Source organism: Montipora foliosa, chromosome 11 (assembly GCF_036669935.1).
Source record: "Montipora foliosa isolate CH-2021 chromosome 11, ASM3666993v2, whole genome shotgun sequence".
In the NCBI taxonomy this organism is placed as follows: Eukaryota; Metazoa; Cnidaria; class Anthozoa; order Scleractinia; family Acroporidae; genus Montipora; species Montipora foliosa.
The window spans coordinates 36,760,705-36,772,294 of NC_090879.1; the positions used below are offsets into that span (position 1 = coordinate 36,760,705).

The 11,590-nt window shown below is 38.5% G+C and overlaps 2 protein-coding genes and 1 long non-coding RNA gene across 3 annotated transcripts in view; 1 reads left to right on the forward strand and 2 right to left on the reverse strand.

Annotated features, from left to right (window-relative positions):
* Positions 1-248: 248 nt before the first annotated feature.
* The window catches only part of LOC137974706 (uncharacterized), a 12,414-nt gene continuing 1,072 nt past the window's right edge, over positions 249-11,590 (reverse strand). Inside the window, exons 2-3 of the long non-coding RNA XR_011117493.1 lie at positions 7,307-7,446; positions 249-874 (exon numbers count right to left, since the gene is read on the reverse strand). This is a non-coding gene — a long non-coding RNA (uncharacterized lncRNA). The remainder of the gene's footprint in view (positions 875-7,306; positions 7,447-11,590) is intronic.
* On the forward strand, positions 1,859-3,058 carry LOC137975405 (uncharacterized). Its single transcript, XM_068822518.1, has 3 exons — positions 1,859-2,087; positions 2,709-2,835; positions 2,929-3,058. Exons 1-3 carry the CDS (start codon positions 1,859-1,861, stop codon positions 3,056-3,058), a joined length of 486 nt encoding a protein of 161 aa, XP_068678619.1.
* On the reverse strand, positions 3,634-5,103 carry LOC137975408 (uncharacterized). The gene has a single exon (XM_068822520.1). The coding sequence runs from the start codon at positions 5,101-5,103 to the stop codon at positions 3,634-3,636; it is 1,470 nt and encodes a 489-aa protein (XP_068678621.1).

An 11,590-nucleotide genomic window follows, 5' to 3' on the forward strand; every position in this document is an offset into this window, starting at 1 on the left:
TTATCTATACCTCTCACATCATCGGCTTCCCTTTTTTTATGTTTAAACCAGCATCTCTATATCCAATATCATGTCTTCTTGCAATCTTATCCAACCTATTAATTCTTTCTTGACCAGCTGGTAATCGTTCGTCTAAATGAGTTCCAGGACCAAGAAATTGTTAACCAGGAGGATGAAATTCAATTCCTTTCTTAGCTATCCATTTCTTAATGTCAAAACGATTTCCTTGCTGTCGGTTTTTATTATAAGCTTTATTACATGCTTCCAGTACACCATGCATTCCCTTATAACCATTGTTTGGGAAAGAAAAATTTGATCTACCATACACTATTTTCCTCCATTTTGTTTACTAAAAACGCTTTCCTATCTATTACACAAATCACATTTATATATAAAATAACCCCTATTTTTCTGTGTCACTCCTCTTTGAAGAAACTTTCCAGATGTACATTTTCGACAGCTACGACAATAACTCTTTATTTCTTCTTTCTCTTTTTCTATCTTTTGATGCTTACTTATTGACAACATAATCAGTATGAAAAGAAGTCAGAACGATAGACTAATATAACTCCCATATAACATTGAAAATGTTTCCATTTCTTACATCTTTTACATTCATAAACCCTAAACTTAGCTCCTGTTAGATCCATCTTATTCCAAACAAATCTACAGTACACAAAACTGTTGCAATGAATACAGTATGATGGATGCTTCATATTATTCAAAATACAGTATCTCCTTCCTCTAATTCTCCCTTGAAATAATAGTGTCCATCTTCATATTCAAAATCTGTCTGTCTTCCACTGAAAGAACAGGGTTTCTACCTTTCGTGAAATTTATGTCTTCATTTCGCAACTTCAAAGCATGGACGCGTCTAAAGTAAAGTAAAACAGAAAACATCAATCCTCAATTATTGAAAATTTAGGAAAGCCGTTTGCTGTTTTTATTTTGTTTAAAAAAACCTGAACATAAGTTCAATCTCTTCTCTAATCTTCTTCATTCTCTTTTTATAAAAATCAAATCGTCGAATTCTTTCTTCCACAGATATTTCTAGAATTACATAAAAATCGGACAAAACAACATTTTCCACTGGAACATGAGTACAAAGCAGGAGATGGCACGATGCTGTTACTGTGGAGTCCTGGATGCCAACTTCAAAAAGGAATGGTAGCAGCAACAGTCAGATGGTTGACATCTCTTTAGAGTCGCTCTGAACGCCTCAAGATCTGTTAACACAGTCTTTTTCATATCTTTTCACTTCTTTTGATTTTTTTTCATAAGTCTGTAGTCGGCAAATCCGTGAAATCATTTTCTAAGCCTTTCAGATGGAAAATGGATACCTCTAATAAAATGGCACAAATTCTCAGTTTGACCTAAAACATTTTAGGTCCATACACATCAGAACAAATACAACCTGTGGGAGAAATTGAAAGCTCAGAATCGGACGACGACTTGCCTTTGCGAGAGCTGATGTCAAAAAATCTAACAGACCTTTCATGCACAGAGACCGCCACTAAAAATGTCGACGAAAAATCCCTTTATGACCAATACATCTCTAAACGGAATGTTCAGCTTAAAGGGGAACTGAAGCCAAAAATCAAGTTAATGTCATATGAAAGACTACGTAGTAAAAAACAAGATTCGCTACATTATTTGTACCAATTGCTTTTTACTTAAGAGAAACACGAGTTTGAAGTTGCCATTTTCACCCGTTTTAGCCGCTGAAACCGTGGGCGTCAATTACGGGTCAGCAGTTTCTAATACAGAGTTGTGACGTATGATATGGGGAAGATCAGGGACGGAAATAAACATACCAAGCTTGTAATTTTGTGGCGTTTATCGAGGTATTTATTTTATTATGAGCGGAGTGGAGCCTTTTCAGTTCGAGCCAACGTATCCCCCAGGGGAAGAACCCATTCAATCAGATGATGATGAAGGTGAGGATTCCCCAGAAGCGTGCACATCAAGCATGAGAACCAGGAACACCAAATGGTGCATTTGCAGGGAGTGCATTTCGATGCCGACAGCCGACGAATGCTATTGCTGCCAAGAGCTCGAGGAGTTAAATCAAAAGTTTGACGAGTCAGGTTTGTGTTCGGTACTTTTATGCTTTAAGGCTAGTACAGTGATTATTATTTTTTAGAAATTGCTTATTCTTACGGGGCCCGTACACCGAATTCTATTTGTTATTCATACGGAAGACGGATTATTACAGGGTCAATAACACTCGGGAAGTCTTACCTCGTCTTTAATTGATCTTTTGTATATAGTTCGGTTATCAAACAACAACATCAATGCTTGTTTCATTTCATGAAATACCTCCTTCGTTCGATGTCACTGGCCATATGACCTGCCTTGTGTTTCTTGTATTTTAAGTCTAAGTACCAGTTTTAAATTGTAAATAGCATTGATGAACAGTATTCAAGTCTCAGCACCCATTTTACAACGGCTAGCTTTCAATAACAGCGTGGCTGTTTCGTTCATAGTCGTTTAAAGAAACTCCCGTATGAATAGCAAATATTGGTTGGTGTACGGGTCTCGTAAGAATAGCCAATTGGCCTATTTTTTAATTGAGTGAGGCAGCCATTTACGTACTCTTGCTCGCGAGTGCTTGTGTGTTTAGAGGCTATGAGTTTGACGATCGATCAATAAGGCAGGCCCACATGTTAGAGAGCTTATTCAATATTATACTGTTGTTCTACTGATAGGTGTCACATGTATTACAAGTCACAACAAATTTAGGATCGTGTGCCTTGACACTGACGTATTGCAGACCGCACTTGTTGCCATTCACCATGCTCGCCTTAATCCAATTCCAGACACTATAGGAAACAAGTAAGCTCCTTGTTAACTCTGAGAATAATTAATTAAAATGTTTTCATTGTTAAATAATTTAACCCAGGGCTTTTTGTGATTATTTTATTTTAGGACATGGCGCTTAGCAGCATACAGGCAGTTTACCTGGTGGGTTCATGGTGTGCTTGGCAAAAAGAGACGAAGGGTCATTCCAGCATGCGTCGTCGAAACAATAAGGAAAGAATGCATACACAGGATTTAGAGAAGCAGATCTGGAATTATGACTCCCTCTGAACATTAAAAAATATTTATTCCTTTGTCGTTATTAATTAATTATTCTATTAATATATATATCATTGTTTCACAAGATAATTCATACATCCCATGAACTATTGTGCTCGCAATCATACCTGTCATTTGCAAATTATTGTCTTCAACAGGAAATAATTTTTGATCGTGATACGTCTTAAAACTTTGCTAAAATACAAGTTATGTGGTACAGTTATATTTTCATTTTCTCCCTTTTGCTTTTACCATATAAAATGGTGTTAAGGTATTTTTTCTTGTTAGAGTTTTTCAACAATACACCAAACAAAAAACGATTTCTAATGAACATAGACTTTTTCAACCACTCCTGCATGTGTGAGTAATTTAAGTGTTTCCAAATCTTAATGTATGCTTTGAAATGACTTCGTCTTTAGCAGGCCTAGGTTTGCTACCAATATTTCGGGAGATGTGCGGGGTTGCAGGCAGTGCACTCCTTTAGTGCGGTTTCTGATTTTTTTCTGGCAATAATAGCATTTAACATTGGCCCGAGGTTATCTCTGTTTGTCTTTTCTAAAATTGGTTTTGCCACCCACTCCTTGGTATGTTTTGGAAAGACCACCTTGTACTGGAGTTCTCCTTGGTTGGCACCTTTTGATGCAGTGGCATGTTGCTTCCTGTGTTGGCATTGTGGTCTAGGGCAGACAGCTGGGTACGTGCGACCATACCCTCATAGGAGAAGTGCTGAGGTTTAGGGACATATTTGGTTTGGACACTGTGGTACACTTCCAAACTTCCAGTATGACAGCACAAGGTCAACTGCTGGATGTCTTTCACAAGGGTTTTATCAAAAACAACCTCCTTGAGTGCTTCATGAGCTGGGGAGCCAGGCCGTAGCCACCTCTTAGTTCTAGCAACATTTCGAGGGATAGGTGGGTGAGCACATTGGTGATACAAGTCTGCAGAATTCCAAGAGTGGATGTTAGCAGTGTGATGGACTATGGATAACCACTTCTCCCGCAACAAGTCATTGTCTCTCTCACATGTTTCTGCACACCACCAAAGATGATTTGATATTGACTTAATCCATGCAGACAGGTCACTACAGTCCTTCTTTTTGGCTTTCTCCATAAGTTTTTTAGTTATACTTTTGGACAAGTGCCAAACATCAAATTGGTGATCAACCTCAGAGTAATTTCTCTTTAGGTCAGCTCTGATACCAACATGGCGATCAGTGGCCATAACCTTAATGTTGCCCCCCTTTGTTTTTATATTATCCATGCAGCGTTTAAATCCCTCCCTTTCCATTGCATTGCTGTTGTTCACTTCAGTTACTTGAACAATCTGAAAGTCAACAATCTTGTCAGTTTGCTGATCAATCATCGTATATGTGCCATATTTTGCATTATGACCAGGACTGTCACAGCGCCCGTCCCCTGAAAGCCACAAATCTTGGCCTGCTAGTCCAGAAAATATAGAATTTTGCTCCCTCTTCCAACATTCATTAATTACAGGAAATAAGTATTTCTTTTGAATAGTATAAAAGGTATTCTCACTAAGAAACTTCAAATTGAGGATGTCTGCCAGAGAAGCTACTCTAGTGTAAGTAGAACCACTAAGCAAAATAGAGGATGACAGCAGTAAGTTTCCAGCTGCCATTCGTTCAAGCATGGGCTGGCTTTGCCAGGAAAAGGTATGATTATTACTGCATATGAGGGTCACAAATAATTGAGTTCCTTGTGTAGACTGGTCTGTCCGAATAACTGGGGCACCGCACTCAGGGCATCGCTTGAAAAGCTTAAACAATTCCTGCTTAAAGACAATAAACTTAGTATCATCCTGTGGATTTAAAACTTTTGGTTTTTCATCTTCATGGTCTGATTCTAAGTTGGAGTCATCTGACATTTTACCAGATGTTGACGGGAGGTAAGTACCCTCCTTTTGTGGAGACACTTCAGGTGAGAGAGTGCCAACAGCTTCTTCAGCAATGGTACCTTTCTCTTCAGGAATGTCACTTTCCTCAAATTGAGTGCCCAGACGCATTATGCATCTAGTGCCTGTCTTTATACTAGACGAATTTAACAGACGCAGAAAAAATGTTTGCCCAAGTTCGTCCAAGACGAATTATGCGTCTCATATAGTTCGTGCCGTGTTTACACCAAACGGATAACATAAGAGACGCATGATTCGTCTGGACGGATTATGCGTCTCTAGTATAAAAACGGCCATTCAACTTGTCAACTCGGCTGTTTGTCTTCCAAAAAAGGAAAACTGAAAATATCGAAATGAAACGAACGCTGTCAGTATATTTGTAATGGGTTCGAGAATGCGAGTGGGATCGGGATTAATTGACGTGAGGGATGTCGGGATAGCGGGATTATTTGAAAACATTTGAGAACCCTATCGTGGACCCTCATTATGGGCATTACTGGATAACACCATGCAGCATCCATTGATCAAAATAGAAAAATCTGTCACCACAATTACACGAATGCAGTCAATCCAGTATAAAATAAAATCGAAGTGTTTTTTTTTTGCCTGTTTCACGTGGCCTCATGCTTAGGTTAATTTTACATTGTGTTTTAGTCAATAAACTAATTTTTCAGTCAATTGAGCAACTCGTGAAGGCTGGTTGTCTCTTCTTTTTTCCCTCCATTTCTTCCTGTGTTGGAATTATTTACTTCTTACCACTCAGAGACCCGAAAACGCTTCTGTTTGGTGAGTACCCAACACATAGCTAATCAGTTGTTACTTACAGCTTTCACTGAAAGCGTTATTATCCTAGTATTTCTCTTCTTAGATGTAATTATGTGAGACAATCTTACCGTTATCATTTATATGCTTGCAAGGGAGTATCGTTTTTCTTTCAATTATTAACTGTGATAGGGTATTTTTCTTAGCTTTACCGATGCTTTATGTCTCTCTTTTTTTTCCCGTTGAATGTGATTCCTTGAGAGAGGCTAACTTATTAATACTAAGATTATTAAAAGGAAGGTTTGATTTTCTTTTTAGTTGTTGTACTCCACCCCTGTCACTACCCAATCCACCCTCTCACCAAACCACTTCACAGCTAATTTGCATAGTCACGTTTGCGGTAACGCAAGCGATGTGAAGTCAACGGTTCTTGACGCTTCCACATATATTACATAGTGTGTAGCTCATAAAGTAGCTCACAAGCGCTGAGGACCTTAAAGTGGATGAATTCCCGACTATTTGGGACGTCAATAACCGAATCTGAGCGGTAAAAGAAGTAATTCCTTTGAAAACAAGGGTAATGCAAATGAACTTGTCAATTTTTGTAAACACAGATTGGGTGCATTTCAAGCTAATGGTGTGTCAAAGTCCGGGAGATACCCACCGGTTTAAAGAAATAAGATGACTTATTAAGGTACAAAATTCACTATCGTATACTTTTTAACCACGATCTAGACCAAACTTTCGTGATTTTTTGTCTTTCGTTTGGTTAATTTTTGGCATGTGAACAGACGCTTGAGAGGAGGGCGTCGTTTGATGACGCTGGAATGGCTTGAAATTTCTAAAAATATTTCAGCCTTTTGTCCGTGAATTCAGAGAATGTATCTTGTAACCTTCATCAAAACAGAATTCGGTGAACTTTAGTTTTGTACACGTAGTGCGGTGATCAAAACTCCTGAAATTTACCCTTTTGATCGCCGTCAGCGACGGCGGGCAAACCCAAATTCAATTTTTTGTTGTAGCGCCGCAAAAATACATAATTAGGAAATAATTATCTCACTTTTAAAACATGTGTACCAAACCCTTTTGATGGGCGCAAAATGAAGGAAAACTATTTTTGGTTGCGAAAACCGGTGGACCGCTTTTAGCGGGACTGCCACTTAATATTGATTGAGTAAGAATAGAGTGTTGTTGCTATATAACGGACAAAGGAAAGTTTTTTTAGATCAGTTTCAACTGACATAGCAATCAAAAACATGTCTTTGCGTGATACTACAAGAACTACGTGCACTCTCCCCAAATTGTGCTTGGTTTGTTTCAAATTTGATAAAACAACCTCTATCGTAGAGGCCAAAAGGTTAAGAAACAAAGAAACAGGAGAAACTTTATCTGGCAAAAAAACGGAGAGGGGAACTATGGTACTCATACGATTCGGCAGCAAGACTTATGAGGCAAGAATCAAAGCATTGGATGGTAAGTAATTATTTAAGCGTCAAAATTTCTGTGTCAGTTGATAGATTGATCGTTTGAAGACAAATTACGAATCACTTACTGTCTTATAACACATTTCAGATGACCATAGCATTCTCAACGATCAAGAAAAACTCTTTGTGGATGACCCCGCAAATGCTCATCTTTTTAAAGAGGATAAACTTGAACCTGCAGCGCCCAAACGAAGAAACAAAACAGAGCCTGAAAATGCGTCCAAGAGAACAAAACAAGATAAGCCTGATGAGGTAATACGTAAAGGGTTATGTGAACAGTAGAACCTTGATAATTCAGGATTCACTTTTATCGATCCAAACGTCGCAGTGTGCTTAAAATTGAATCGGCTATTGAACTCTATTTACAGTGTATTTAGAATATTTAATGGTTAAACAGTTGCTTTTGCTACCAATAACCGACTGCCAGTCCCTTTTCCTTTAAGGGCGATTTTAGACGGGACGATTTTTCCTTACCACAATCACATCCAGTATGTTTTTCATACATATTCCAAGTTAAGGCTTGGCAGGAAATAGTATACTTTCTTCATAGCAACAATCACCTCACACAAAATCAAGGAAAGAAACAGTTTTAAAGTAGTGGCGCTGTTTGTTTTAAGCAAACTTTTGCTGTGTTGCACGCCCTGATCGTCCAGTCACGATTCTTTTTACTGTTCTTGGCTACGACTGCAGTACGGTTTTAAAGGCTGATTTAGATGGCACGATTTTCACTTACGACTATCGCAAGCAACTTGCTTACGGAATTTGACACATGTCTTAAAATCGTACGACAGTCAAAGCCAAGAAAAGTAAAATGTTGATGTATCGTCACGTTTTCCTAATGATTTTTTTTTTCAAAATCTTGATTGCGCGATCAGCGCCCGTAAAAGAGGAAAAATTTGTTGTAAGCAAACAGCGCAAACAATTGATAATCGACTTTAGTATTTACCAAATCAGTGGATAGCAATTTTGGCACGTTATGATTGGCTCCCGTAACTTTGAATATCCTTGGATATTCACTGTTTTGCAAACGGAGAGAAAAATGGCGCGTCGTTTCACGAAAGTTTCAGAAGAAGAAATTGTGGCCATTAATGAAACAGCATTTTTTTATCCATCTGTTTTGGTAAATACTAAAACAACTACCCCCCTTAGGTTCTGTGAAAAGCAGTGGATATATACCTCGACGCTTCCCGTACGAAAATTTGTGGCCTGAATGAGCGAGATTCGGGCCCGATTCGGGCCATAAAGCTGTTTTTAAGGCAAGAACTGAGCGAGACAAAGCGAGACAACCATTTTGTCGCGCTTGTGCGACTGAGCCAGACATTAGTTTGGTTCGATTAGCGCCGATAGTGTGGCGTGAGTGAGTGAGAAACTGTGAAACCCCAGTTTATTCATTTACGCCGCAGTAACGAGACATTTGTCGCGCTGTATTATCGGCGAAACTCAGGCTGCTCACTTGTTATTCGATACATAAGTGCTCCCTACTTGTTATTTGATAAGAAAAGATTAGTAGAAATAGATCAGGGAGTACTCAAAAATGCAAATCAGTTACTTAACTCTGGCTGTCGTTCTAATGTATTATATTATTTGCTGCATTTCCGTACGTGTAGTCCGTCCCCGGGTAAAAGGTGAGCAAACCATTTTTTACCGCTCTGAATTTTGAGCTAAAATACGTATATGGCTGGATATTTTTTCCAAGTGATACATTTAGCGTGATACCCACCCGCATCCGGAGAGGTAAGTTCAAATAGCTTAGCACGTTCAGGAGAAGCAATCTACATGTACATGTAGCTACAGTGTCGCTCGGAGATAAGCGAACAACGCAGACTCAAAATGAACGCACGCGATACGCGTTTTTTTGGACGCGTCTAAAATTGCGTATCGTATACGCGTTTGTGCCTTTGTTATTCATAACCATAATTTTGCTTTTCCCATATTTTTTGCGGAGACAAAAGAATAAATTGCGTGAATGCCAACAAGTCGAAAATTTGCATACGGTATGTGGCTTTGATTACTGTCAATTTCGATCCGCAAATGCCGCCGATGAAAGCAATTACAGGGCATTATATTCCTAGTAGACAAATCAAATAAATTCGATTGGCATATCATAGAAAGTTTTTAAAAAAATCTTTTCTTTTTACTGAGAGCATTTCACCGTTTAAATCAGCGAATTATGTCCCGAATCACATCACGATGGCCTCTCGCCGGCGCGTGCCTAAAATTAACCCAATAATTTTCCTTGCAGAAAAATCAAATAAATGTGATCAGCGTATCATTGACCCTTTGAAGAAAAAATTTGTGTCTGAAGTGAAAGCATTGTACCCGTTGAAATCAGAAAATCGTACCCAACTGGACTGGAGATGTGGATATTACATGAATTAAAATCGTATTGTCACGTGCCGGCAAAAGTGTGTGATTTCACTGTTGGACTGAAAATCCACGGCAAAAAATCATTCTTTACTGCTGAATTTACGACAAAACAACTCAAGCTGCAAAATTCTCAGCCTTAAATGATGAATTTCCGTACAAAACGGCTAACGATGAGCCCTTTGCTAAAGAGTTGTGTGATTAAGTTTACGAGTGACAGACGCAACGGCCTTGGACCCGAAAGTTGTTTGTATTTTTTCACCATCGGTGAGCGTCACGCTCTGCTTGAGTATTCACATCCAAAACGACAGAAGGAGTTAAATACTCAACTTTAAATGATGAATGGCTGCACAAAACTGCTAATGACGAGCCCTATGCTTTCGAGTAGTGTTTTTTTAGTTTACGACTAAACGGATGCACCGGCACGAAGTTTGTTTTGATAATATCCCTCTCAACGCTTTCATGTAAATTTCAATGTTAAAAAGGTTTTTGTGTGCAGTTTGTCGCTGGGTTTATATTTCTTTAAAAGGAAACTTGATGAATTTTTTTTTTTTTTTTTTTTTTTGGCTCTGAAACACAAATATCAAACCAGAAGGACTTTGCGCCATTAGAATACGGATATGGTGAGATTTTTTGCGCACCAACCCGAGGACACGCAAATTATTTTCACATTCACGACACTGCAAATGATTGAGAATAAACAAAGACAAGACGACAAAAGAAAGACAAAGGGAGACCTCATAAATACTAATGAGCCTTTTTGCGTACGTGTTGACGCGCATCCGCGTTTTTTTTGACACGTTTACGCGCTTTGCGTATGCACGTTTTTTGCGTATATTTTGGTTCACTTATCTCCGAGCTGCACTGTACCTCAAGACAGCATTATCCTGCTTGCCCAAAACCGAGGATAATTTTTTAATGATAGGAATTGCTTGTCGCTGGACGGAAAACCTTTAATAGGGAAGAGCAATGTTTGAGTTTTGGCTATCGATAATTAAATATTTGTAACCGCTTTTGGCGCGCGTTTCAGTTTAACGTAACTGTGCATTTCACCAAACATCTGAATCTCTACACAGATGCAGAGCTTTTACTTCCCATTTAGGACAGTAATCAACCAGATCAAAACAGCATTTATTTGCTCTAATTAATATTGCTGGAAACAATTTTCTCCTTTATGAAATAGATTTTAAACAATGTATGAAGATTTAAAATAAATGAGAAACTAGAAACGACCTCGCTATCTGATCACAGATCACTGTGGAAACCTGGCTACTAACATGCTTACCTTATTATGGACACTTTGAATGACTTCAGTCGCATTTTGTTCTATGCTAAAAGTTGGTACATTCCTTTTATTTAAGTTACCTTAAACTGAAACACGTTTCTGTCTTATATGACTGTCCACGCAATGATGACAGGGGTCATGTTTACTGCAGTTGGTCTCGGTCGAGGATCGTTCGCTTACTTATTGGCACGGAAACTAAAGATAGTATCTTTCGAATAAGGATAAACTCAGTCTGTTAACCCTTTGGTTGTAACCACTAAAAATGTGATACAAGAATTATTTTGTCGATACACATTCGTTATTTTGCTTCCAGTATCAAAACAAGTCCACAATGTCGCCGTAAGTCACGCAAACAAAAAACAGTGGTACTGTCTATTGGGGTGGGGAGTGGCAGGCAGGGGATTTTCTAGTTTATAATTTATAATGGCACTATTAAAGTAGGCATAGTTTCAATTATGGCCTATTTTGTTTCTCTTTATACTGATTTCAATGTTTCTTATAAATAATGCGTCAAAGTACCAGGATAGCGCGATGTACCCTCACCCCCTGACAGATGATACTTCATATCCTCATTGTAATAAGCTGAGAAATAAGCTTGTGAGTCAGATAAATACGGAGAAACTTACAGAATATCACTTATGTCTTACATGTAAAACTATTCAGTCCCCTATCAGGCATCATAATAAAATTGACCATCTACGGG

What these genes read in the sequence shown, in the direction of transcription:
- LOC137975408 (XM_068822520.1), bottom strand. Translation starts at nt 5,103, where the DNA reads ATGCGTCTGGGCACTCAATTTGAGGAAAGTGACATTCCTGAAGAGAAA.
- LOC137975405 (XM_068822518.1), top strand. Translation starts at nt 1,859, where the DNA reads ATGAGCGGAGTGGAGCCTTTTCAGTTCGAGCCAACGTATCCCCCAGGG. An exon ending in TCAAAAGTTTGACGAGTCAG is followed by an intron (nt 2,088 to 2,708) that starts GTTTGTGTTCGG and finishes TTCTACTGATAG; the next exon opens with GTGTCACATGTATTACAAGT. An exon ending in CCAGACACTATAGGAAACAA is followed by an intron (nt 2,836 to 2,928) that starts GTAAGCTCCTTG and finishes ATTTTATTTTAG; the next exon opens with GACATGGCGCTTAGCAGCAT.